This window comes from Balaenoptera acutorostrata, chromosome 20 (genome assembly GCF_949987535.1).
Source record: "Balaenoptera acutorostrata chromosome 20, mBalAcu1.1, whole genome shotgun sequence".
NCBI classification, from domain to species: domain Eukaryota; kingdom Metazoa; phylum Chordata; class Mammalia; order Artiodactyla; family Balaenopteridae; genus Balaenoptera; species Balaenoptera acutorostrata.
This window is the reverse complement of record NC_080083.1, coordinates 16,764,404-16,790,450: the sequence shown is the minus strand read 5'-3', so window position 1 is coordinate 16,790,450 and position 26,047 is coordinate 16,764,404. Positions and strand designations below refer to the sequence as shown.

At 53.7% G+C, this 26,047-nt stretch overlaps 1 protein-coding gene across 1 annotated transcript; it reads left to right on the top strand.

The window, feature by feature from the left end:
* The first annotated feature begins 634 nt into the window (after positions 1–634).
* SLC13A2 (solute carrier family 13 member 2) lies at positions 635–21,509 on the top strand. The gene is made up of 12 exons (XM_007183892.2): positions 635–783; positions 13,459–13,587; positions 14,364–14,500; positions 14,608–14,822; positions 15,376–15,556; positions 15,660–15,782; positions 17,621–17,839; positions 18,052–18,140; positions 18,424–18,545; positions 19,701–19,862; positions 20,503–20,640; positions 21,133–21,509. Exons 1-12 carry the CDS (start codon positions 682–684, stop codon positions 21,313–21,315), a joined length of 1,800 nt encoding a protein of 599 aa, XP_007183954.1. The 5' UTR covers positions 635–681; the 3' UTR covers positions 21,316–21,509.
* Positions 21,510–26,047: the final 4,538 nt, after the last annotated feature.

Sequence of the window (26,047 nt, the reverse complement as noted above, 5' to 3'; positions counted from 1 at the left end):
CAGAGAACTAAGATCCCACATGCTGCGCAGTGCAGCCAAAAAAATAATTGTCAGTGCATCACACAGCACACAGTGAATACGAGTTGGTCAGTTCCAGTGGCTCTGACAGTTTCCTTGATACCTGGAAGGAGAAGGGCTTGCTCCAGCCCTTCCTCAGTCCTAGACTGGAAATCCCCAGAGGGCAGGATGTCTCTGGAGGCTGGGCTGCCCCACCCAAGGCCCTGTATAAACTGCTCAGAGAACTCCTCTTTGGAGGAGTAAGAGGAGAGAGGGGGCCTGGGCTGGGGAGGGTGCTCTGGGTCTTGCTCTGTGGATGCCGGCTGTGGGGCTTCCCAGGCACCCTTCCCTCTCCTGCTCCTTCCATATTCAGCCCTTAGTAGCCCACACACAGAAGGAATTAACTCTGGGCTCAACTTCTTGAAAGAAACTGAAGGCTTTATTCCTTGATCTTGCCCTCCTCCTTTTCTTTGCAAAGTCTTCCTGATCTTTACACTTCCTGCAGATCCCTCTTCCTTACTCTCACCTCCCGGACTCCAAAAACACTCTGATTGCCAGGGTGGGTCAATGGTTAACCCTCCAGCGGCTTTATATAAGCCTGCCTAGCCGCCTACCTGCTGCACTGTCGGTCCTGCAGTTCCCTGGATCTGGAGGGTGACCCGGCAGCCCACGTGGATCCACACCATGGCCACCTGCTGGCAGGGCCTGTGGGCCTATCGCTTCTACCTGATTGTATTCTTCTTACCCATTATCCTGCTGCCTCTGCCCATCCTCATCCCAACTAAGGTAAGGACGTGGGGTCCTGGGCACAGAGAAGCTCCAAGGGAGCAGGGGAGGGGCCGTCTGGCCCTGGGGTTGGGCATCCTCAGGACCAGCATCACCCACTCATCCCTCCTAGCCTGACAGCCTAGGCTGTCACCTCCTGGTCCTCCCGAGGCCTGAGGACTAAGAGGTCAATGGGGGCTTTTGTTTGGCACCCAATAGTAGGAGCCCAATGTGAATTGCTTAGGTGCACTTGGTATCTACTCCCTTGGGAGGCAGGAAACCAGCTCCGTAAAGGAGGTGCAGATGGAAGCAGTTGAGGTTGATTGGGAGGGTATGATCCGGGCTAGCTGCTTGAGAGGGAAGGAAGGGGATTAGGAGGAAGCTGGTCTCAGGCAGTTTGTGCAGTTAAGAGTACAAACAGAAAGAGAAGGCACTCACCTGTGATCCCAAGAGCTAAGTCTCCTGCGGAGGAGGGGTGGGAATTGAACGAGGAGATCCTGACAGTGGGCAATACAGCTGCACACCTTGAACGGAGGGGCAAATGCCACTGCTTCCTGCCCACCCCCATGCAAGCAGCAGGAGTCATAATTTCGGCTCTCATTTACTGGAGCCCCCACTGCATACCCTGTACCATGTACCCAGGAACCCTCTCTCCCATCTTATGAGGCAGGTCTGACTCCCATTTTACAGATGGGGAAAGTGAAGTTAAGTCACCCAAAATCCCAGGGCAGATCCTGTTTTCTGGAGGTCAGATAGTATACACTTTGGGGCCCCCCTTGTTAGTAAAAGAAGACAAAATTATGAATCTAAGATTAACACGGGACTTTGGGAAGGGTAGGTCCAGGAGGTGGCCTTGAAGTCCAAGCTTCACAGGAAACCTCCCTCTGGCAAGTGGCATAGATAGGCAGTGGCAGAGCTGGGGGTGTGGCCGGGCTACAAAGCCTGTGCTGCCTGCCTCCGGAAGCCTGAGACCGAATCCTGGCCCTGGCCTCACCCCACACCCACCGCCCCACCCTCACTTGCCCATTGAGCCATTTGCTTCCTTTAGTCACAGACAGGGAAATCGAGGCAAGATTTTTGTTCAAGGTATCCCAGAAGGGTAAGGAACTAGGGAGGTAGTGGCACAGCTCCTGGTAGGTGACAGGGCCTGGCTGACCTTTGAGATGACCCTTATCCCATGCCAAAGCCAGTGGCATCTCTATGCTAGGGACCCATCAGATCAGTTTCCAGACAGGCTGAGCCAAGTGTGTTAATCCCGGAAGGAAGGACAGACAGGAACTGTGATTCCCATTTTACTCCCCAAGAAGGTACAGCCCAGAAAGATTTAGAAACTTGCCCTCGGTCACTCGGGAAAGCCTGAGTCAGTATGAGAAGCCAGGCCTCCTTGCGGGAGTGCGATGTGTCAGGAGCCCCTGTCTTCCCTGTGCTGTACCCCTCCCTGCCGCCTGCTTCCCGCCTACAGATGTTGTCTCCCCTGTCCTGATTCAGATGAACTGTCCCAGGTTCCATCTGTGGAAGCCAGCCCCTCCACTGGGGCCCTGGATACCAGTCCCTCTAAAGGACTTTGCTCCTGTAATTATCCTCTCCTCTCCTGCATCATCAACTTTTCCCTCTTTGCCTCATCTCTCCCATCAGCATGCAAACAAGCTCTAATCCCTCTCACATTAAAAGACAAACAAACCCTCCTGCAGTCCCACAGTCCCTCCACAGATACCTTCTTTCTCTGCTCTCTCTCACAAAAGGCCTCAGAGACTGACTACACCACCCACCTCTCCTTAGACAGACAGCTCCAGTCTCCAGGACTCTGCCTACCGAGGGCTCTTGTCAAGTTCCCATCAGCGTCCGTGTCACCAAACCCCTGTTCCATGCTCGCCTTCCTCAACCACTCGGCAGCGTTTGTCACAGCTGGTCACCTCCTCTTTGCTATGCTGTCTTCTTTTGGCTTCTCCTGGTTTTCCTTTACCTTTGACCACTTTTCCTGGCTCCTTCTCCCTATCCTCACTCTCCCCCAGGTGATCTTCTGTTGTCTCCTGCCTTAAAAAGCATCTCTATGCTGATGATTCCCCAATCTGAAACCCCAGCTCTAATTTCTAAACTTGTGTTATCCAACTAACACTGGACACCTCCCCCCCGAACATTTCCTTTCACGCAGCGTACACGTTGGCATATCCAGATCACAACCCTGATTACTCATCTCAGCTGACGCCCCCCGCGATCTTACTCATCAAGATATGGCTCAACCGTCCACCTCAGAGCCATTCCTGATGCCTTGCTTTCCTTCACTTCCACAAGCACCAGCAGGTCCTGTTGACCAGTGTTTTCGCCAAAAATACACTGAATGGAATCGCTTTCCACTACCTCCACTCTGGTCCTGGCCGCCATCGTTTCTCTCCCATCCCTACTCCTCCCCAGACCATTCTTTTTTTTTTTAATTGAAGTAAAGTTGATTTACAATGTTGTGTTAATTTCTGCTGTATAACAAAGTGATTCAGTTGTACATATATGTACATTCTTTTTTATATTCTTTTCCATTATGGTTTATCACAGGATATTGAATATAGTTCCCTGTGGTATACAGTAGGACCTTGTGGTTTATCCATTCTCTATATAATAGTTTGCATCTGCTAACCCCAAACTCCCAGTCCATCCCTCCCCCACCTCCACCTCCCCCTTGGCAACCAGAAGTCTGTTCTCTATGTCCCCAGACCGTTCTTCACCCAAACTCCAGGATGATCTATTCCAAACATAAGATCACTACCCTGCTTAAAACCCCACATAGGCTTCTCGTCAAACTTAAAATAAAATCCAAACCTCTCAGGGTAGCCACGAGTCGTCGGGGGCTCCTGCCCCGTATCCTACCTCTTATTTGCTCTTCTCCAGCCTCTCTCTTCCTCAAATTGCTCATCTTCCTGCCTGCAATGTTCTTCTCCCAGAGGCCTCCCTCTCACTTCTTACATGTCAGCTGAAATCCACGTCCTCAGAAAAGGCTTCTCTGAGCAGCACCAGTCATTCTTTATTACAAACACCTGTTATTTAAAGGGCTTTCGCTCTCTGAAATGATGTATTCCTTTATTTTCTATTTATTCTCTGACCCCCCTACATTAGAATGTAGGCTCCGTGAAGGCAGGGACTTTGTCTTTTTCCATGCAGAACCCCCAGTACCTGGCACATAGTAGGTGTTCAACAAATATTTGTCAAATGAATGAATGTGGGCAAAGAGGGCCCCGTTGTGACTTCCTGCTGAGTCCCTGCTCTCTGCAGTGGATCCCGAGCTTACCTCCATGCCCCTGGGCCCTGAAGTGGGAAAGAGGAGGCCCAGACTAGGCTCAGACCTGTGTCCACATAATACTTGTTGACATTTCTTCAGTATTTTTTTGTGTGCTAGTCATTGTACCAAGCACTTCAAAACACTAACCCATTTATTTCTCGCAATAACCTCTGAGTTACTGTGAGGTTACTACTGTTGTCTCCATTTTACAGACATGTAAATTGAGGTCCAGAGTGATAAAAGAATTTGCCTCAAGTCCCAGCTAGAAAAAGGCAAAGTCTGGACTGGAATCTGGCCTTGGCTAAGGCTGTCTAAGGATGCAGAGTCACCACTTGAGCCATCTACCGTCATGTCCATCCAGCCGTCAGCCAATCCTTCCACTGTCGTTCAGTCTGGGATGTCTGTCGAGCTCTTGCTCTGTGCTGGGGGTTACCAAAAAGGAATACAGATGTTCTGTCCTCAAGTTGCTTTCAATCTAGAGGACCACGGGTTCATGCCACACGGAGTATAGCCAGAAGTCTGCAGGAGCTCAGGGGAGGGAGAAAATCCTTCCAACTGAGTTAAGGGAGAATCTGAGTTGGGCCTTGAAGGCTGAGCGAGATTTCAACAGTCAGAGGCATCAGTAGAGGGCAGGCCAGGTGAAGGGAATGGCAGGAGCAAAGGCATGGGGATTGGAAATAGTAAGGAGTGTTTGAGGAGTCAGCAACAGAATCCTAGAAATGCCCATCGCCCACAGGGGGGTCCCAGTGGTTGGGGGCCAGTGAGGCCTGAAGTCTTCTCAGTGCTTCCCCAACCCTGCAACCAGATACCAAAGAAGCACCATCAGTGTGCCAGAAACCTTACATCTATTCATTCACTCATCCACTCATTCATTTATTAGGGAACAAGTATCGTGTGACAGGTACAGTTTAGGTGCAGAGGGTGGGAGGTAGGATTCAGGGGAATTTGCGATCCTGGGGGTGCGGGGGTGTGTGGAGGGACACACAAAAAGCATATACTGTCCATGCAGTGAAAACCATACAGCAGGCCGTGACTATGGCTTGGGGAGGGGCTGCTGTAGATGCGGTGATCAGAGAAGGCCTCCTGGGGTGCTGATATTTCCCCTAGGACCTGACTGGCAAGTAAGAGCCAGCCAAGCACAGCTCTGGGCCAAGAGCCGTCTAGGCAGAACACGTAGTGCAAAACCCAAGGCCAGGGGTGAGCTTGGCAAGGTGGAGGGATAAATGAGGCCGGCACGGCATGTGGACCTGAGAGAGCAGAAGATGACTGAGGTTAAGTTTAGAGAGGTAGGGAGAGGCCAGCCAATGTCAGCCCTATAACGTCGGGGAAGGAGTGAGGATTTTATGCTGAGGGTCACGAGGGATAAATACTTACTCAGAGGTCAAAGAGCTAGTAAGTTAGAGTCGAAAATGCAAATACCTCCCAGGACCCAAAAGAATCATCTGTGAAAACTATCTGCCCGTGGTGTCATGTTTGCCAGAACAGAGCTTAGCTGAAATTCAGACTGTATTTACAGTAAGAACAGAGGGCAGGATTTCTTACTCTGAATCCCCTGCATTCCTAGGGTATAAGAACAGTAGGTGTGTGTGTGCACATGCACTTTAAAATCTGTGTGACTAAAATACCCTTACTGCAAGCTATTCCTGAACCCCAAAGACAGACCAGGATTACGGGCATGAAAACTGTGCAAGGAATTTGGACCTCGCTTCCGGGGCCTGCCTCTATCCTCCCTGATAAACAATGCTTCCCTGAACCCTCTGCCCCTTGTCTGAATTCCGGGCCCCCGGAAAACACAACACAGTGTTTCGGGCATCGTGTAGATGCCTGACTTATTTCCATAGACTACTTCTCCTGTTCATGAGGGCCTTGGTGTTCCCACCAATGAAACAGGAACGCGGGGTGTGTCTGGTCAACACCCCCACGGCAGTGAGGTGTGGTCCCTAAGTGTGGCCTCGATCAGCACTGGACCGCATGAAGTCTGGTTTTCTGGCCTCTGAAGGTCCTGGGAGTAGGGGCCAGCCTCCAAAGCCAGGGAGATCCCTGGAGAAGAGAGAGAACGTTCCCCAACTCGAACTTCACCCCCAGATTACCAAATCATGTCCACACTTCCAGCACCTGCTAGGTGAAGGTCAAGAATGGGAAAGCAAAGGAGACTCTTTAGCAGTACAGTTTCCTGAACGGAATCCAGCAGCAGGGCCCAGGGCAGTTGTAGGGCTCAGATGCACAGGAGTGCGGGAACGCTTCTCTCATCATCAACTCCCACCTGCTGGTTTGCTCTTTAGGGGACACAGGCGGGCCTGGCCCTGGTCCTGGCCCAAACTGTGATGTCAGGACTCTCCCCCGCACTTTTGTTTTCTCTGACACTCAGACCCATTGTTTTCCCCTTTGGCCTCTTAAAGCAGAAGATGATGCAACAAACGCATTCACGTTAAGGTGCAGAAGTAAACAAAGATCACTCAAATGAGATCAGGCGAGGCTAGGAAGGGAATCAGCCTCCATCCTTGCTTTCGGCAGAGCCTCAAAGGCAGGGGGTGGGGACGCTTTAGAATGGAAAGAGGGAAGGCTTCAGGTGTGCCCTGACTGGAGGTTGTTGGCAGGGGGAAGCTGGAGGGGGGCTAATTAGAAGTGGGGTATCCTCTCTGATTGTTACGAGAGCACATTTGCCTTTCGCTGATTAGTCCTGAGTTGGAAGTGGAGGTAGCGAGTGGGGATAGAAAATTAAGGAGGCTGGCGGTCATTGAGCAAATCCTGCCCATTTGGGGTCAGTTGCTAGGGAGGTGGTGGTTTGGCTACAGGGCTGTTTGCTGCAGAGATTGTAGGACATATATTTGCGTATGGACTGGCCATTGTCGCCTTTTATGTTTAGTCTCTCAAAGGTATTCGGCATTTGGATGGGCCTATTATTCCTGGAATGAATATCACACACACACACACACACACACACACACACACACACCCAGACCACTCTGCACCTTCTTCCCCAAGTCCTGTCACATGGCTCCTCTCCTTGGGGTCACTACGCACCTAGACACTCAGGAAAGGCACCTGGAGCTTTCCTCCTCCCACCCGCCCCAGCAGCCATCACTCAAACCCTCTGTCTTCTGTCTCCTAACATCTCTGGAGTCTGTCCTCTCTCTCCGTCTTTACTGCCATGACTTCTCTGAGCCCCTGTCTTCTCCCCACTGGATATCCCAGCATGGCCACCTGTCACCTCCCAGCTTCTATGTCTGCCAATCCACCTGCCACGTTATCGCAGGTGTAAGCCCCCTATTTTCATCTTGAGGTGATTGATTTATTTAATTAGGTGACACATGCACATTGCACAAAGTCCAACAGCACAAAAGAGTGAAACATTTCCTTCTGTGATGAATGTAGACAACAAACCGCGATAGTAAAGAGCGATATTTTTGACTTTGCCACCAGTAGGAATCAGAGATATTTTCAAATCATCTGAGAGCTGTTGCCAGTCCCTTGACATATTATGTTAACCATGACTTTGAAATGACAGTAGCCATTAGCCAGTGAAGAGCTTAGTAGTTAAGAAAGAGTCACATTATATCACTATCTTACCCATTTTTTCATATTTTAATAACTGTATTTTGATATAATTGGTTTCCTTTGTAATCCTGTGCATTTTATTTAATGCATTTAAAAACATTATTCTAAGAAGGAGTTGGAAGGCTTCATCAGGCTGCCAAGGGAATCCTGGTACCAAAAAAGGGTAAGAATCCCCGAATCAGAGATTTTTCCTATGGGTATACAAACACCTGTGGACACATTTTAAAAAAACACATATGGCAGCATCAGCGTAATCTTTTAATAGAAACCCTAACCTGACCGTGTCACCCTCTTGGTTTACAGTCCTTCAAGGGCCTCCCGTTTTCACCTTTGTCTTCCAGATAAAGTCCTAGATTCCTCTCACAGCAGGCAGGCGAGGCTCTTTCCGAGCATTACATCACTTACCCCACAAGAATGTATCTTGATCTTTTATGCCTCATTCCGTTCCCTCTGTGCTTACTCCCTCACGCTAACACCTTTTGCCCACCCACAGAACTCCTATTCATCCCTCAGTACCCACTCAGTGTGCCCTCTCTGGAAGCCTTCCTCAGCCCAGATGGAGGGAGGCTCGGAGAAGGGGCCCCTTCTCTGGGACCCCATTCTCTGGTCTCTCCTTTGCAGTGGTGCTGGCTGCCACCCAGGGCCTTGCCTCACTTCCCAGCAGCATCCCTACTTACCAGGCGCAGAGGGGCAGTGGGAGTAGCCCACCCCGGGGCTAACCTTCAATCACCAGGACGAATAAAATGTGACACCTTTGAGACTGTGGGCGTTTTTGCTGCTGCCCAATGGCCACAGGCTGCTCTGTGCCCGTAACAGGTAAAGGCCGTGATGCCCACAGGTCCCCACCCTGCCCACACCCAGTGTCCAGAGTCTTCATCTGTATGTCACGCATCCACCCTGGTTCCCCAGCAGCCCGGGAGCAGGTTTCTGTGCCAAGGCCAACCCAGCCATCGGCTCACTGCCATCTACACTCCTTTACAGCTTAGACCTTCGCAGTCACACCCCTCATCCTCACAATAACCCAGCAAGGAGGGTGTTTCTCTTATTCTCATTTGTAGAAAAGGACCCTGCATAAAAGACAGTAATGTGTGTATAGTTGGAAATGCTCAATATTTCTTATCAAAAAAAAAAAAAAACCCAAAGCTGAGAGAGGTTAAATAGCTTGCCCAAGGACATGCGGCAATAAAGCTGGGCCTGGGCACTCAGGTTTTCTGACCTCTGACCCTTGTTTCCTATCACAAAAGAAGAAAGTTGCCAGCCTTGGGGTTTGGAAGCCATCTGAGGCTTTATCTCTTCTCTTCATTGTTGGCTTTGCCAGGCAGCCCGCCGTGACTACGGACCAGCCCACACAGGGCACTCAGACCCCCTGAAGGCCGGGGCCAGTTCTGATTCATGTCTGTACCCCAGTGTCTGACATTCCTTCACTCATTTATCCAGTGTCAGCTCCGTAGAGGTGCCAGGCACCCTGCTGGTGTGAGCAGAAACAGACCCAGACCCTGCTCCCTGGAGAGTATGGTCTGGCGACAAAGGTTGATATTCATCATGAGAAATTCGTGAAAGCAAATGTTTAACTACAGACCGTGATGAGTGCTCTGCAGAAGAGGTACAGCGGCATAGGCTGTGAAAACTGGGGAATATACTCCTGAAACCCATGGAGGCTTCCCTGAAAAAGGAATATTTGAGTTAAGATCTCAAGAATGAGTAGACATCAGGTGAGCAAAGTGGGGAGGGAAGAGAGGAGATTAGATACAAATGCCCTGTGGCTATAGGGAAGATGCAGCATTTGAGAAACTGGAAGAGGGCCACTGTGGCTGGACCAGAGAGAGCAAGGAGGAGAGACACAGACCAGCCCCCAAATTTTCCTAAGAGCAGTGGGAAAGCCTGCAGGGATTTGAGCTGCTTTGAGGTGTGTGTGTGTGTGTGTGTGTGTGTGTGTTGGGGGGCAGGGTGTGGATTAAACAGGTTTGTGCCTCAAGATCACTCTGGCTACAGCAAGAAGAGATTTCAGGGGCAAAAGAGGAAGCTACGAGGTGAATAAGGAAGCTCTTGCAGAAATCTTGGTAACAGATGCAAGGGCTTGGACCAGGCTATTGGCCCAGAGCTGGAGAGAAGTAAAGGGGAACATTGGAAGTGTTGAACCAGCAGGACTGGAGACCTGGAGCAGAGAGGTTATTTGTCCAGTGAAAGCCTGATGAGCAGGCAGGAGGCCCAGTGCCTGCCGCTCAATAGCAGGGACAGCCTGGGGGGAGAGAGGAATGGGGATCTGACCACGGTAGTTTCCTGGCACAGCAGGGCCAGGGGCCCAAGTGGGAAGGAAGGATTTATAGACCCAGGCCAGCACCAGCAAAAGAGGGAGGGGCTAGAGACAGGGAGGTGAAAGAAAGTTGACCCCTGTCCTCCAGAGCCCAGGCTGAGAAAGGAGTACATTCTACAGCCAAGGAACAGCTGGGGAACAACTAGCCTGCTGGCCTGCAGAAGGAGGACGTACTGACAGAGGTAGAAAGAAGAGCATTAGCCGCCAAGAGAAAACTCTTCCCTGCTGGTATCTGAGCTCCAGGAGGGGCTGCCTCAGACAGGGTGCAGGCTGTGCCCTGTGCCAATGGCATATGGAGTCGTGCAATGTAGCATGACTGGGGAGTAAGCCAGTTGGGTCCCATGCCATAGGCCACCAGCTGAGCTTGGCCAGCCCAAGATGCGTTGAGCTGGGCAACAAGGCAGAGAGTATAAGGTGGCCCTGGAGCCCAGGTCTGATTCCCGACTTCCCACTTCTAACAATGGGGATACAGATCGTGGAATCAGACACATTACGGGGCCAAGGAGAAAGGATCCCCCAGGTTCTGTTCCCATTTCTGAGCCATGAATGCCACTGGCTGTCTGGTGAAGACTGTGGGCCCTTCTCAGAATACTGCTCTGAAATGCACAAAATAAAATGTATAGGATGACAAAGGAAACCAACCATTTTGAAATAGTTATAAAAATATGAAAAAATTAATTGCAATTCAGAAATACAGGTGCTTCCTTATTAAAGCATTAAATAAGATCTAGTGTTGGTATAATAACTACCATAATTTCAAAATAGTGATGGATGTAAACAATATTTTGAGATATATTTTGGGTCCATTGCAACCACTAATCTGTGCAGGTACCTAACAGCTGACAGCCACAATCAAATATCTGTGACAAAATCGCCCATAGCACCGTTAACAGCTATATGGTTTTGGGAATTCCCTGGTGGTCCAGTGATTAGGACTCGGCGCGCTTTCACTGCTGCGGGCCCGGGTTCGATTCCTGCTCGGGGAACTAAGATCCCGCAAGCTGCACGGCAAGGCACCTCCCCTTTCCCCCCCGCCACAACGCACACACAAAACAACAGCTATATGGTTCTGTTGCCTCTGTTCATAACCTTAGTTAGATGTTAGCTAAAAGATGAAATTGTTTTCCCATCCAATTTCATGAATCCTGGGTATTCCACGCCCCATTTAAGAGCCCCATGAACCAGGAAGAGCAGGTCAGCGAGTTATGGACCGACTAACTCTACAGTTGGACCGACTACCCAGGAGGGTGGGATGGGGTCACGGGGCCAGAGCCACCAGGGCCAGAGAAAGCTTCTGAATGGAACTTTGAAAGTGGTTTTGGGTTTTGATCCAGAGACAGACGGACAGACACGGAGAGGGACACAGGGAAGTTGTAAAGGAGTAGAGGAGCCATAGATTCAACACACTGGTGCCCACAGCTCTCTTTGGAGGGTGCAGTTGGGGACCCAGAAGTGAAGGAACTTGCCCAGAGCCGGGCAACAGGAAGTGGCAGGCCCCAGCGAAGACAGTTCCATTTGGATCCAGAGCCCTAACTCACTCCCGTACACCCTGCTGGTCACAGCGCACCTGAGGCTGGGGGACACCCTCCAGTAGCAAGGGAGCAAGCTCAGGGTAGAAGGCAAAAAGCTGGGGCTCAAGAACCAGATGGCCTGGATTCTTCGCTGATTTGTGTGACTTTGAGACATTTACTTAATTTATTTGCACCTTTGTTTCTTCATCCATGAAATGGGAACAATAGTCATTACCTCACAGAGCAACTAAGTGTGATTAAAAACCACCTGGAGTGCATAGAGCACCACGCCTGGCATGGAGTAGTCCTTAACGACACTTCTGCTGTCGTTATTAGCAGAGCTTTCTTCTTGAATCAGCAAAGTCATCGGGCCCAGCCTCCCTCCTTGTCTCTGGCCAGAGAATTCTGGGGGGTGAGGGCATGGGGGGCACACCAGGGTCCAGAGGGCTGGCTTGCCCTTAGCCCCAGGGGAAGATGGGTAACAGGCTGTGCACACTGCAGGTGAGAAAATGGTTGAAGAAACAGCAGCTTCAGCAGAATCTACCGCCTGCTGGGGGAGGAGGAGGGGTGGGTCTCTGCTCAAGGATCAAGGTGGCCCCACCCCTTGTGCCAATGAGTTCATGTCCAGGGTGAGAAAGGTGGTGGAAGTTTCATGGAAAGAAAGTGAGCCTGGCATCAGACAGACTTGGCCGGGCAGGCTGGGTGCCACACCACCCCCCAGGATGCCACTGATGTAGACTACTCGGGGAGTGCTCTTAGAATTATGCAATCCTGCACACCTTGCCTGGGTTCCAGCCTGGCTCTGCCACTCCCTAGTTCTGTGACCTTGAGCAAGCCACATACCTTCTGGAGGTCATCTATAACATAAGACCACCACACTCATCCATGGCTGTAACTACAAACGTGAAAACACCCAGCTCCTAAGAGTTACTCAGTAAACAGCAGCTTCGTCTCCCCAAGACCTTCCTTCAAGCTTCAGGGTACTAACGGCATGAAGTATAAGGGGTGAGCCCAGCCTGTACCAGGAGAAAGCAAGAGGGGCAGGGCAGTTGAGACAGGTAAGAGAGGAGGAGCCCCCAGCCCATAGTCCCAGCAGGCAGCCTCTTCCTTTGGCAAACAAAGAGTGGGCAGGTGCCCCGAGGAGGCTCGGATGCCAGGCACCCCCTTCCCTGGAGGCTTCCTTCTGGCTAATGATTCCCCCATCCCCCCTCCCCAGGCCTGCGGAGAGGCTCTGTCAAGGAGGGTGGGCCCCTGACATCTGGGGTTGTCTGACTTCATTCCTGCTCCAGGTCCCCTCCCAGGCCTGAGGTCAGGCCTTTCTAGCTTTGGGAGCCTCATGAGGGAAAGGGGGGGGGTCTCTGGTACCCCAACACTCACAAGACTATGACTCAGGGTTTACTCCACAATTCCCCGCACAACACGGGGATGGGGGAGTTATGTGAAACAGTGGTCATGCCAGGATTACTAGGAAGGAGACCCCACTATTCCTAAAACTTTTCAGTGGTTTATTCATTCAGAAAAGATTTGCTCTGAAGCCTCCTGGGTCCTGAGCTCCAAGGATCCAGATACAAAATTGACTCTGTCTTCATGGAACTCACCTCCTAGCAGAAGGAAGAAATACTACTTAAATCGTCATACAAATAAATATATTCTTACAGGCTCTTGATAAAGCAGGGAAGGCCAGGGTGCCAGGCAGGGATCCACATTTCCCAGGCCCCAGTTTCATCTAGATGAGCCCCCCATCTCATGTAAGGATCCTCACCTGAGCCCCCTGCAGTCCCCAGGGGGACTGGATTATAATCCAGTGGCTGGATTATAATGTCTAGGCCCCCCAAGGTTAAAGACAAGGTGGTGAGTGCTTTGCTTTGTTTTCTATTTCTATTTTTAAATGGGACCTTGGGCTCAGGAATCAAGGACTGTGAGTTTCACAGGCTCTCCCCACACTGTTACAAACGGCCTGCTTTCTCTGGGGACAGGAGGTGACATGACTCTGGGACACAGGCCTGCCCCCTCCAACAGCTTTGCTGTTCCCCTCCCGCCTGCAGGAAGCTTACTGTGCCTACACCATCATCCTCATGGCGCTCCTCTGGTGCACCGAGGCTCTGCCCCTGGCCATCACCGCCTTCCTCCCCACCGTCCTGTTCCCCATGATGGGCATAATGGGTGCCTCCGTGGTAAGCCTCCCCACCCACAGGAGGACGTGCTCCCAGGGATGGAGGGGGGTCTGCCCTAGGACGCTGATGACGGGGGAAGCCTCATCACAGACAGGGCACATGGAAGAGGGGTCCCCGCCTCTGCTTGGCAGGTTGGGGAGCACTGGAGGAGGAGTCAACTAGAAGACCGGGGGGAAGGCATTCTAGAAATGCCGGGTGCATGGTTGGTGCCAAGAGTTAATTCAAAGTGGGAGCAACTAGGCCTAGATGAGGGAAGGAAAAGGGGGCCTTGATAGCCAGCTAAAGAGTTTGTATCCTTCTAGTTCAGTGGCTCTGAAACTTGAGCGTGCATCAGGATCACCTGCGGAACTAGTTAAACACATTGCTGGCTCTGCCCCAGAGTTTCTGACTCAGTAGATCTGGAGCAGGGTCCAAGCATTTCATTTCTAGCAAGTTCCAGGTTGTTGATGATGCTGGCCCAGGGACCACACTGAGAACTGCTGCATTAGTTTCTAGAAAGAGCATTAAATGCTTTATCTCCCAGTCAATGGCTTGCCACAGGAGTGGATTCAGGTTAGATGATCTCTCAGTCATTCCTGAGGGGAGAAAGAACGAGTTTGGCAGGAAGAGAGGAAACTGGTTAATATTAAATGGCAGATGATCCAAAGACCATTTCCATCTGGGTCCAAGAGCCCAGGGGACCAACCTCCGTTTGCGGGAATATCAGTATCGGCACCCTGTAAGCCCAGAGGCACGGGGGGACCCCTTCCTCCTTCTCAACTGTCCCCACCTGCCAGGTCAGCACTGAGTACCTTAAGGACACCAACATCCTATTCATCGGGGGGATGCTCGTGGCCCTCGCCGTGGAGCACTGGAATCTGCACAAACGCATCGCCCTCCGCGTGCTCCTCATCATCGGGGTGCGGCCCTCCCTGTGAGTTCCCACAAACCAAGTCTGGACGACCTGGAGTGGCGGTGTTCTGGGCACCCAGGCCTTGAAGGGATGCTGGAACACCAGCGTGTCTGTCTGTCCGTCGCTAGGCTGATCCTGGGCTTCATGGTGGTCACGGCCTTCTTGTCTATGTGGATCAGCAACACGGCCACCACGGCCATGATGGTGCCCATCGCCCACGCCGTTCTGGAGCAGCTGCACAAGGTGCCCAAGAGCAAGGATGTTGAGGAGGGCGAGAACAACCCCGCCTTCGAACTCCAGGAACCGAGTCCCCAGAAGGAAGAGACCAAGCTTGATGAGAAAGGTGATGCCAGGCCCTGCCCCAAACCCTCAGTTCTTGAGGAGGGTCTGAGACGATGCCCATGATAGGAGCAGTCATCCTGGCACGTTTAGGGAGAGAAGAGGGAAGCAAGAAGTTCAGTGACCAACGTGTCCTGGTTTGCCTGGGATTTTCCTGGTTTTGAAATGAAAAGTCCCACAGGCTGGGAATTCCCTCAGTCCTGGGCAAACCAAGATGCTAGGTCACCCTGGCAAGCCGAGAGCGGACGCCTGGGTGGGCTGTCAGGGGCCCAGGCTCCACTCTTCCTGTGTGGTTCGGACAGTCTTCTTCCCTTCTCTGTGCCTCAGTTTCCCTCTCTCAAAAGAGGGGTTGGGCCAGGTGGCGACTGTGGGGTCACTCCGGCCTGAGACTCCAGGGAGTGCTGGCCCTTGCAGACCTGGAAGCAGCCTCTGCCTTCCCCCCAGCCTGGGTCTAGGCTGCTCAGTGACAAGGTACCCCAGAGGCCCTGGAGCCCCCACCAGGATCCCCAGAACTGGCCCTGCGCCCATCCCCAACCTGAGCTCTCCCTTGTTCCCAGACAACAAGCAGGACGGCCCTGCCCCGCCTGTTCCTTCGGAGCCCAAGGCACAGCAGGACGAGGAGCAGCTCCGCTTCACCCGGGGCATGAGCCTGTGTGTGTGCTACTCGGCCAGCATCGGGGGCATCGCCACCCTGACTGGCACCACAACAAACCTGGTGCTGCAAGGCCAGGTCAACTCGTGAGTGACCGAGTGGGAGGGGGTCTGCATTCTGACTGGGGGGGGCAAATGGAGGAGGCTGGTCACCGGGCAGTGTCACACAGCAGCCTGAATCCCTCTTCAGGCTCTTCCCCGAAAATGACAACGTGGTGAACTTCGCCTCCTGGTTTGCCTTTGCCTTCCCCACCATGGTCATCTTGCTGCTGCTTTCCTGGGTGTGGCTGCAGTTCCTCTTCTTAGGCTTCAAGTAAGTGGTGGAGTGGGTAAGAGCTGCCCAGGTGCCTGCCCTTACCCTCTAGGAGCTTCCAGTTGGGTACCCAGGTGGCCCTGCGGAAAAGGGCATAATCACCATCCTGGTGAGAGGGCCTCTCCCTCCCAAGGCCCTGCTGTGCACTTGCCCCCCCCCATTTGAGGGAATTACTGTTTGGAGAGTATTAGCCCATCTATCAGATGAGCAAACTGAGGTTCAAGACATGGTACACAACTAGATGTGTCAGTGCTGGGATTGAAAACCAGATCTCCTGATGCCCAGGCCAGGTCCCATTCCATAACAATCCCCAGTCCTTTGGCAGGTGCTTAAGAAGCACACGCTGTGAGCCTGGTCAGTTACAAAAGTCCTTGTTGTGCTCCTACTGTGTGCCTGGCCCTCTGCTAGGCACTGAGAACACTAGAAGCATTAGACAGTCCCTGTCCTTGGAGCTCACCATCTAATGGGTGATGATAAGGTAGGAGCAGTGACAGAGAGAAGCCCAGGTGCTGTGGGAGCACAGCCCAGGATAGTGAAGATTCCAGAAGTCCCCTGGCAGAGATGATGCCTGAACTGAATCTTGTAGAGTTAGAAGTCAGCCAGGTAGAGAACGAGGTAAAGTCATTCCAGCAGCAGGAAGAGCTTGTACAAAGGTACAGAGGCAAGAAAGAGCATGCTGGGTTTGGGGGAACTCTAGTTCTGTGTGGCTGAAACGCAAAGAGGGAAAAAGAGTATCAGCATATGAAGCTGGAGAAGTAGGCAGGGGAAGATTATGGGGAATCTCATGTGCCACATAAAGAGTATGGACCTTGTTCTTGAGGCCAAGAGTAGTAAAGAGGTTTTATTCCTACTTCCAGCCCTTGATTACTAGTAGTCACTAGAGCTCTGAGTTGAAAATCATGTGAGACCCTGCTGGAGCTCAGTTGGAATCAAGTCTGGGATTGATTAGTGATGTCTGCTATAGTACAGGCTAAGTGTGGTGGTATGACTGTTATTGTGGTATAAGTTGTTATTTGTCCATCCTGCCCAGGCAGTGGGGAGCCATTGAGAGTTTTTAAGCATCGTTGCTGTAAAATTGCTTGGGCAGGTGCAAGGAGGCTGGATTGAGGTTGGGGATGGTACAAAGCAAAGTGTTAGTCAAAGAGACCAGCACAGTGCTAAGCAACATAAAGGATTCAAAGATGTGTGAAGCATGGTTTTTCCCTTGAGGAACTCACAAGTCCAGCAGGGGAGTTGAGGTTTGCCCAAGTGAAAAGTTAAAAGTCAAAGTGAGTTAAGCACATGGAGGTGGGCTGCAGACTCCTGTGCCTCAGAGGACAGTGTGGGTGGGGCCCAGGCTGGCAGAGGATGCCCAGAAGCGGTAAGAGAAGGAAGGGAGGATTTCCTGAAAGGCTATTGGAGGCGGGGAGTGATGAGTCAGGGCCAGAAGGAGGCCTGGGGTCTAGGCCTCTAGGGCCTCCTCACTCTGGGCGAGGGAGGGCTCAGCACAAGAGAATTCCTGGAAGGACAGAGGGCCAAGCACAGGGAAACCCAATCCCCCATCCTCAGCCTCCCCTCTGCTAAATAAGAGCCAGGACACCCCAGAGTCTTCTGCTTTTCTTCCAGAACCTTGGGAACCTTTACAACTCATGGCAGTTCCCTGGCAGTCCAGTGGTTGGGACTCAGCACTTTCACTGCTGTGGCCCTTGGTTCACTCCCTGGCCTGGGAACTAAGATCCCGCAAGCCGCGTGGCGTGGCCAAAACAACAACAACAAAACCACAGGCAATCAGAGCCCCTTGCTCCCCTGCCTGGCGTGGTGCCCTTACGAGCTGTCCCCACCCCTACCCCTACCTGCAGCTTCCGGAAGAACTGTGGCCTGGGGGACGAGATGAGGGAGCGAGAGCGAGCAGCCTTCGAAGTCATCCGGAGAGAGCACAAGCTGCTGGGCCCCATGACCTTTGCAGAAAAGGCTGTCAGCACCCTCTTCGTCTTATTGGTGGTGCTCTGGTTCACTCGGGAACCAGGCTTTTTCACCGGCTGGGGTAACCTGGCTTTTTCCGATGAGGATGGGAAAAGGTGAGCATCGTGGGGAGGAGGAATACTTCCAGGAGGAGGGAAGGGAGCAGGGCCCCCAACACAGAACAGGAGGTAACGCTGGGTTGAGGTGGGGGGAACTTACCAGGAGGGGTGGACACATCTGTGGGAGGGGTTCCTCTCCAGCACCCCTCCATCCTGTGACCCTGAGCAGCCCTAAGCCGCTAAGCCTGCCCTCCCTGCCCCGCCCGCAGCATGCCATCCGATGGGACAGTAGCCATCTTAATCGCTGTAATTTTGTTCATCATGCCCTCCAAGATCCCAGGGCTGACTCAGGAACCAGGTAAGCACCTGGTCTGGGGCAGGGAAGGGCCTCTGGGCAGACCCCGCCTTCTGGCATGCGACGTCCCTTCGACCACACTCGGCAGGAGTAGACCAAGCCCAGAGAAGTTGGGGTGATTTGCCAAGGGCACAGGGACTCAGGGACAAAGTCATGATGTTGCAGAACTGAGGGTCCCTCTCTTACATGCATTAAGCTCTGATAGAGACCCGTACAGAGGGGGGAAGGGAAGGGAAGGAAAGCCTGTTGGCTCTTGGTGACCCATCCTCTTCTGCTTGGGGAGTAGGAAAACCAGGGAAGCTGAAGGCCCCTCCTGCCCTCCTCAACTGGAAAATAGTTAAAGAGAAGATGCCTTGGAATATCGTGCTCCTTCTGGGCGGTGGCTTTGCCCTGGCCAAGGGCAGTGAGGTGACAGACCCCGCCCCCTCCCCCACCCACTTGAGGGAGACCCTGTGACAGGGAAAGAGGGGCCCTGATTCTCTCCCACACAGGGGAGCCCTGACCCCCCACTCGGGAGCCCCCTGGTGGGCAGAGCCTTTGCAGCAGCTGGAGAAACAGGTTAGAGCCCTAAGAGAGGGGGAGGGAACACAAGCCATAGGGACCTCTCCCTAGTCGGATTCTCAAAGCCAAAGAGAAGGCGGGCTTCTCCGGTGAGCAGGGACTGTACTCGGTGACTACTCAGTCCATCCCCTCACCGCCTGCCGGACAGAGAATGCCAAAGCTTTAGCACCAGGGAGTAGTTGGCTGGCGTTGGGTTGACGCAGTTTGCTGGCTGAGGCCACCAGGGGGCACCATGATCATACCCAGCCAGGCTCAGGGGACCGGGTCATCATTCCCCATAGCCTCCATCCAAGACAGAAATCCCTGAACCTGCACCCCCAGACCTCGGTGTTCTGGCTAAGCTCATTCACTGCATGGACAGGAGCTTTCCTGGGTCAGGGATTGGTTAGTTCATCCATCAAGCGCTCACTGACTGTGCCAAGCGCTGTGCTGGGTGCTGGGTGCTAAGTGGGCAACATTGTATATAATAAAGTCCCAGCTCCCTGGGGCTCACAGTCTGGCATTATAGGTGTGGGCAAGGCAAGACCTTGGAGCTCTTCTGACCCTGTGAACTGTCCCCGTCCCCCTGTTGGCCTCTTCCCAGCCTCTACCAGGGCCCTTCCCCTTCTCCCTCCTTGCTGGGAGTAAGGTCCCCTCTGTCCCAACCTGCTAGGCTGGAGGGGGCAGGCAGAGGGCTAAGGGTGGCCAGGAACCTCCTGAAGAGAGGTCAGGAGAGCAGGAGTAAATGGGGTCAAAGGTCTGTACTCTCACCAAGCCCCAGGTTTCCCAAGAAAGCCCCTTCGCTTCCCATCTGACCCTTCTGCCCACACCCAACCGTCCTTCAAGAGCAGTAGAGGCGGCTCCTAGGGTTCAGCTGGGTCTCATCTTCCCTCCCAAGCTGCCCTCGACTCTGAAGTTTCCAGAGAGGCGCAGGCAAGAGCAGGACCCTCCCAGAGCCTCAGCAGGGGACTCTGGGGCCCCAGGCAGCTCAGCCTCCCACACACCACCCTCCTCTGCCTACAGGAATCGGGCCTGTCAAAGTGGCTGGGGGACAAGCTGACCCCGCTGGAGAGTGTGCCGCCTCCCGCCATTGCCTTCATCCTCTGCCTCCTGATCGCCACCTTCACTGAGTGCACCAGCAACGTGGCCACCACCACAATCTTCCTGCCCATCTTGGCTTCCATGGTGAGCTGGCCCTGCAGACAAACCTCCTCCAGGCAGCCTTCTGCCCACACTGCCTGCCGGGGCCCTGCCTGAAGGTCAGAGTGACCTGTCTGCACCTCCTCTCGTTTCTGGGAAAGGACCCCTGAGCTTCCACCCTTCCCCAGGCTCTTCAGTAACTTTGGGCCCCAAGGCCCTCTGCCCCCTGACTCACTCCATCCCTGATGACATCACCCCTGGAGTATCCTGATGGGGCTCACTGGTGGCCTCGCCCACCTCCCTGGCCCAGCTCCTGTTCTTGTCATTCCTGAGGTGACAGCATGAAATTGCTCCCCGGAGCGTCCCCAGCCCCTTCTTCTCCAGGAGCGTTCCCGCAGCCTTTGATGATGACACCCACAAGCCCCTTTGAGATCCGTTTAATGGGTCCCTCCCCTTCCCACACCCCACAGGGCAGGGCTGCACACTTATCCCCTCCAGAGAGGTCAAGGGGCCCTTTCCAGGTCACCAGGTGCCTTCTGGCAGAAGTGGTGGGTTCATGGCCAGAGTGTGTATTGGGGTGGGGATGGGGGCTGTCCCTCAGAGAGGGAAGCAGGAGAATGGGGGCCACGCCTTCCCCTCTGGGAGGGGGCTGAGATCAGCTCTGCCCCACTGTCTCCCCCTCCAGTCTCAGGCCATCTGCATCCACCCCCTCTACGTCATGCTCCCCTGCACGCTTTCCAGCTCCCTGGCCTTCATGCTGCCTGTGGCCACCCCGCCCAACGCCATCGCCTTCTCATTCGGAGGCCTGAAAGTGACACACATGGTGAGTGGCAGGGGTCTCCAATGCCTCAGCACTCCCTGCTCTTTCTTTCCATCTTGGTGGACCACAAAGTAGCTGAAAGTCACTGAGATTCTCAGAGTTTAGAGTGGACCCTGTTGGGGTGGATGGCAGCAGGGGAGGCTGGAACATGATCCCCAGTTGGAGTACCTTCAGGCCCTGCCAGCCCTAGGCCACTGAGAGGGAGAGGAGGGGTGAGGAATTTAGGGAAGGCACCAAGATGCCAGGCACCCGAACCCAGGGATATGGACTCAGAGAGGATGACTCAGGGCTCTGGAAGCTCCCCTTTCCCCTGTTAGCACTGGGATTAAAGCCAGTGGTGGGGGCATCACCTAGTGCTGCAGGTTAGACCCAAGGGAGGACTTCCCAGGGAGAGTTTTGCTAGTGAGAGAGCTCCTGAGCACCTATGAACACCTAAGGGATGGGTACTGGCCCAGCTCAACACCCACTCATTCAGACTGGCTCTCCTCACCCCAGGCCCAAGCAGGATTCATGCTCAACATCCTCGGGGTCCTGGTCATCACGCTGGCCATCAACACCTGGAGCATCCCCATGTTCGACCTGCACAGTTTCCCCTCCTGGGCCCAGTCCAACACCACAGGCTTCTGTGGGGTCAGCCAGGCAAACATCACAACACCTAGCCCCTATACCACGGTATAATCTGGCCCAAGCCAGGAAGACCCACCTCGTTCCTATTCCTCTGAGCTGGGAGGGGAAACCCAGGCTCCAAGCCAAACATTGAGAGAAAGGCACATGTATACCTAACCTCATGTGTCCCTTCAAGGAAGATGTATGTGAGCTCAGTCCTACGTGTCTGAGGAAAGTGTGTGTATGTGTATGTGTATGCACGTGTGTGTGTGTGTGTGTGTGTGTGTGTAAAGACGGTGTGTCATGTGAGGATGTTGTGCAAGCGGGGTTTGTGTGTGTGATGATCCTAGGTGGTGTATGCTTGACAATGTACACTTGTGAGGTCACAGACACGACAGCGTGCTCTGTCTGGCACTCCAGGTCTTTGTCTCCCCAGCTTGGTGGGTGACCAGACCCTTTTGTCCTCTATTTATTGAAACTCAGGGTTGGAGCTGCCTGGGCAGCAAAGCCTACCAGCAGTTGCCATGGCTACAGTCTCTGGGACCGGCCCAACATACTGAGTTCTCCCCAGCCTCTCAGGTCTGGGGGGAGGTTCAAATATCAGCCCCATTAAAGTCTTTCAGTAGAGTCTGTGGTGGTTTTTCACGGCACTTTCCAGGGCTGGTCCCCAACATGGTTCAGGCCCCAGGTTGGGAAATACGCTGGGAGGGGACCTGGCATCTGTCCTGTATGGCAGCCCCCTTGGCACCCCTCCCACCCAAGGGAGAAGGTAATGGCCAGGGAGCTCTGCCAAGGCCTGTCGGAGTGGACGCAGCCACCCAGGAAAGCAGCACTGACATCACCCAGCCCGGCTAATTGGGAGATTCCACTCCCTGCATGTCTTTGAGAAAACCAGCCTCCCCGTTCCCAGAGCCCTCCCTGGGCATTTACGTAAAACCCTCTGCCCCTGCCAACTCCTCACAGACCCCTCCACCAGCTGGAAAAACCAGTCCCACCAGACCAGGGGAGGCAGGCTGACCCATGCTAGGTGCCCAGAAAGAGGGACCCTCATCCAAAATGGCAACCTGCAGCAAGAAGGATACAGGTGAGACTCACAGGAACAGGTTCAAAACTATGGCCTTCAGAGTCCAGGACCAGACTGCGCTCTGGATCATTCTGCCTCCCAACCTCTCCTCCCCCACTCCTCTGCCTCTCCGCCTTCATGAATTCCAGAGTTTTCATTTATCTGGCAAGGTAAGGTGGGGGTGGGGAAGGATGTCACCACATCCATCATCCATCCTGGGAGCTCAACATCCCTTCCTGGCTGGAAGTTCATCTAGATGGAAGTTTCCAAGAGTTCCCTTCTGCTGCAGTGGGAGAATAAAAAGAGATCTTTACCATCACTCTCACGCCCAGTAAAACAGGGAAATGAGTCGTGACGAAAGAAAACCAGAAAGGATTTAATTCTGGATTTCCCCCCTGGGCCGGGCCTGCACTCAGTACTCCCAGAGCTGGGGGTTTGAGGGCTGGGGGGAGGGGGCCGCTGCATGGGGGAGAATATCGCTGCCCCCAGGGCACAGGAGATCCTGACAGGACATGCCAGACCTCCAGCAGAATGAGGAGCGTCAGGAGAGGGGCCCTGCCCCAATCCCAGACCCCCAGGCTGGCATTCTTCACTCATGAAGCACAGTCATAAATCACGGCTCCCACCCAGACCCACACTCGGACCCCCGACAAGGCCCCAGGCGACAGCCCCCTCCATTGGGAGTGGGCCAGGCCCAGAGTGGTGGGACTCCACCAGTGGCTTACCCGCAGTGGGTTCCTAAGGAGTAGCCCCAGCCCCATCTGCAAGGAGGACCCTCTGCTGCTACTTTCTTCGGGACCCTGGTTTGGTACCCACAGTCCAGCCCTGGCTGGGGAAGAGATAGGTGTGCTTCCTAGGGGACACATGGCCCTCCACTGTTCTCAGCTCCCCTTTGGACCTCTCCACTTCCCCTTCAGTCTGGCTCAGAGAGGGCCAGATGGGGACTGAGATCACACAGCAGCCCCACGGGATGAGGACTGGGCTGGCCCTGCCTTCCTTCTCAGGCGAGGAGGTGGATGGAAACTGGCCTAAGGGTGGAGGGGTCGGCTATGGTGGGTGCCCTGGCAGGGCTCGGGGCAGGCTTCCCCCCAGGTGCTTAGAATCCATCCTCCTCAGCAGGCGGGAGGGCATACGGGAGGCAGGCGGCACCTCTTGTCCTAATCACTGTTATTAGCTGGGCAATAAAGAAGCACGGACTGGGCCTTTGAAGAAAGGGCCGTCAACCCAGGTCAGGTGTGTGCAGGCGGCCTAGCAGCTCAGCCCCTCCTGGGCACACACACTCTGGGCTGCAGGTGGATGGGGCTCTGCGGGGATGGGGGTCTATGCCCTCCCTGCCTGGCCACTCACAGCCCTTCCCCCCATGGCTTCCAGGAAGGTAGCAAGGGGTTTTGAGTGTCTCCTACGAGCTGAACTTGCGCAGTGCTGGGACTCACAAACTTCTATGGTCGTCAGCTTCCCGTTGCTAGAGAAGATCAATGAGGCCAGAACAACTTGAGGACAGTCTGCCTGATGCGGCTGTGTCCCTAGTTCCTAGCACAGGGCCTGGTACGGTGACTGTTGTATGAATGAATGAATATATCAGAAGGATGGGGGGCTTCTTGTTCCTGGAGGGAAGTCTGCCCTCAAAGCCCTTTTCCAGACTGCTGTGTGTGAAGTGCTATGTGACCTTGAGCCAATGTCACCTTTTCGGCTCATCAGATAGGCCCAGTTTTCCCCTGCCCCTGTCCCCTAGGGCCCTGGGAATGTCCCTGTTTCCCTCCCCCCTCTTCCTGCTGGCCAGCCCCAGCCCCAGAGAACTGTAGCAGCCAGAAGGCCCAGCAAAGAGCTATCAAGACAAGTTTTTTAAGGAGAAACCTGGCATGTGTGCTTGTTAGGGGGATGCAGAAGGTGGGAGTAGGGATATTGATCCCCCTCTCTGGGTTCACCTTGACTTGGGCTTTAGGTCAAGGGAAGGTCTGTGGGTTAGGATCCTCAACTCCAGAGTAGGCCCCCTGGGGGCTCAGGCCATGACTCCCCTGTCTCCCCAAAGTCTCAGAGGGGAGGCTGCTTCATGAAATGGGAGGGGTGAGCTGTGCAGGCGGGTGGGCAGTGCAGCCAGGGGTGCAGGGTGAGGGATGGGGTAGGACTGGGATGGGTGAGGTTCTGGTGGGTTCCAGCCTGGAGAGGGTGCCCCCTGCAGTCTCCACTCAGTCTGGGCCCCATTAGTCACGATTAGCAGAGCCAAGAGGTTTTACTAGGGGCCTTAAAAGAGTGAGCCTCAACCTCAGGGAAAGGAAGGGGGAGAGGAGGGGATGCAGGTGGGGGCAGATGGAGCAGCTGATTGGGAAGACTGTGACAGGGATTCAAAAGAGCTGCTCTTAAAGGTGGGGAGACCCACAGACACCTATACACAGAACCACTGATTCCTGGGTCACACAAAGGACAACACATAGACATGCACAGACACCTGCGTACATAGTTACACACTCACAGGTACTCATAGCCCTTCAGACACCCAGAGTCATTCATGGACACACACACACATACACAGTCACAGACATTTGTACAAACACTCACTCAGACGCTCACATAAACACGGATGCCCATGCACACAGTGTCAGACCTGAGTGTTCCCAGAAGTACAGAGAAGCTCACACACACTGAGACACAGTTTCTGGCACAGACACGCCCAGCATCACATTATAGCTCCACAGACTTAATGCACACCCATGGAGACACATGTGAGCATGGTAACAGAAATGTAAATACTTGCACACTCACAGTCACACACACACACACACACCCCGGCATTGCTCCTCCCCATCTCCACAACCATGCCTCCTGCAGCAGGAGGGATTAAGGTGAGACAGGAGAAGCCTGCCCTCCCCACCCAGCAGGACTCGAGCTACAGCCCTCACCACTGGTCCCCCCCACCAAGCTCTCAGCTTGGAAACTCCCTGGATTTCCCAGAGGGTCAGCCACCCAGAACTGGCTCAGACCTCCCAACCCAGCGCCCTTGTCACACACCTTCCACGGCCCTGGCCAGTGCTCCTCTGATCATCTACAGCCAAGGAGCTGCCTGCTCTCCCCCAGGAAGCCCGTCCTGACTAACTCCAGACCTCTCCAGCCCTTCCTTGACCTGGGGTCCTTGGGCCTCAGGGCCTCCTGACAGCCATGCTTGGGCCCTGTCCCTCTGCAGATGTTCTTAGGGTCTTCCACGCCAATGGAGTGAGACTTGGAAGGCCTGGGAAGTGGCAGGCTCAGTCTTGGGAACTCACTTTTGGAAGACAAGTTCAGCTCACATGAACACAAGTAGACAGGGAATTCCCTGGCTGTCCAGTGGTTAGGATTCTGCGCTTCCATTGCCATGGGCCCGGGTTTGATACCTGGTCAGGGAACTAAGATCCCACATGCTGTGCAGTGTGGCCAAAAATAAATAAATGAATAAATTTTTTTTAATTAAAAAAAAAGCTCACATTCTCTTAAAACACACACACACACACACACACAAGTGGACAGAAGATAGCCAGTCCTGACATGGGGTGCTAGGAGGGAGCCCCCCCTTCCATCACACTGGGACTCCCAAGAGTGGAAACACTCTTCCTTCTCCCTGGGGACACCAGACTGCCTCATGGCAGACAGTGGCCAGAGAGATTTCCCTCCCTAGTCAGGGCTGTTACTGGCTCAGAGCAGCCCAGCCCTAGGCAGAGCTCAGCAACAGACAGTGAACCGGTTCTGACCTCCAGTCTCCAGAGAGACAAA

Excerpts from the sequence above, each read along its gene's own strand:
- SLC13A2 (XM_007183892.2), top strand. The coding sequence starts at position 682 with ATGGCCACCTGCTGGCAGGGCCTGTGGGCCTATCGCTTCTACCTGATT. Across the intron at positions 13,588-14,363 it reads GCATAATGGGTGCCTCCGTG|GTCAGCACTGAGTACCTTAA; the intron begins GTAAGCCTCCCC and ends CCCACCTGCCAG. Across the intron at positions 20,641-21,132 it reads GCCTGAAAGTGACACACATG|GCCCAAGCAGGATTCATGCT; the intron begins GTGAGTGGCAGG and ends TCCTCACCCCAG.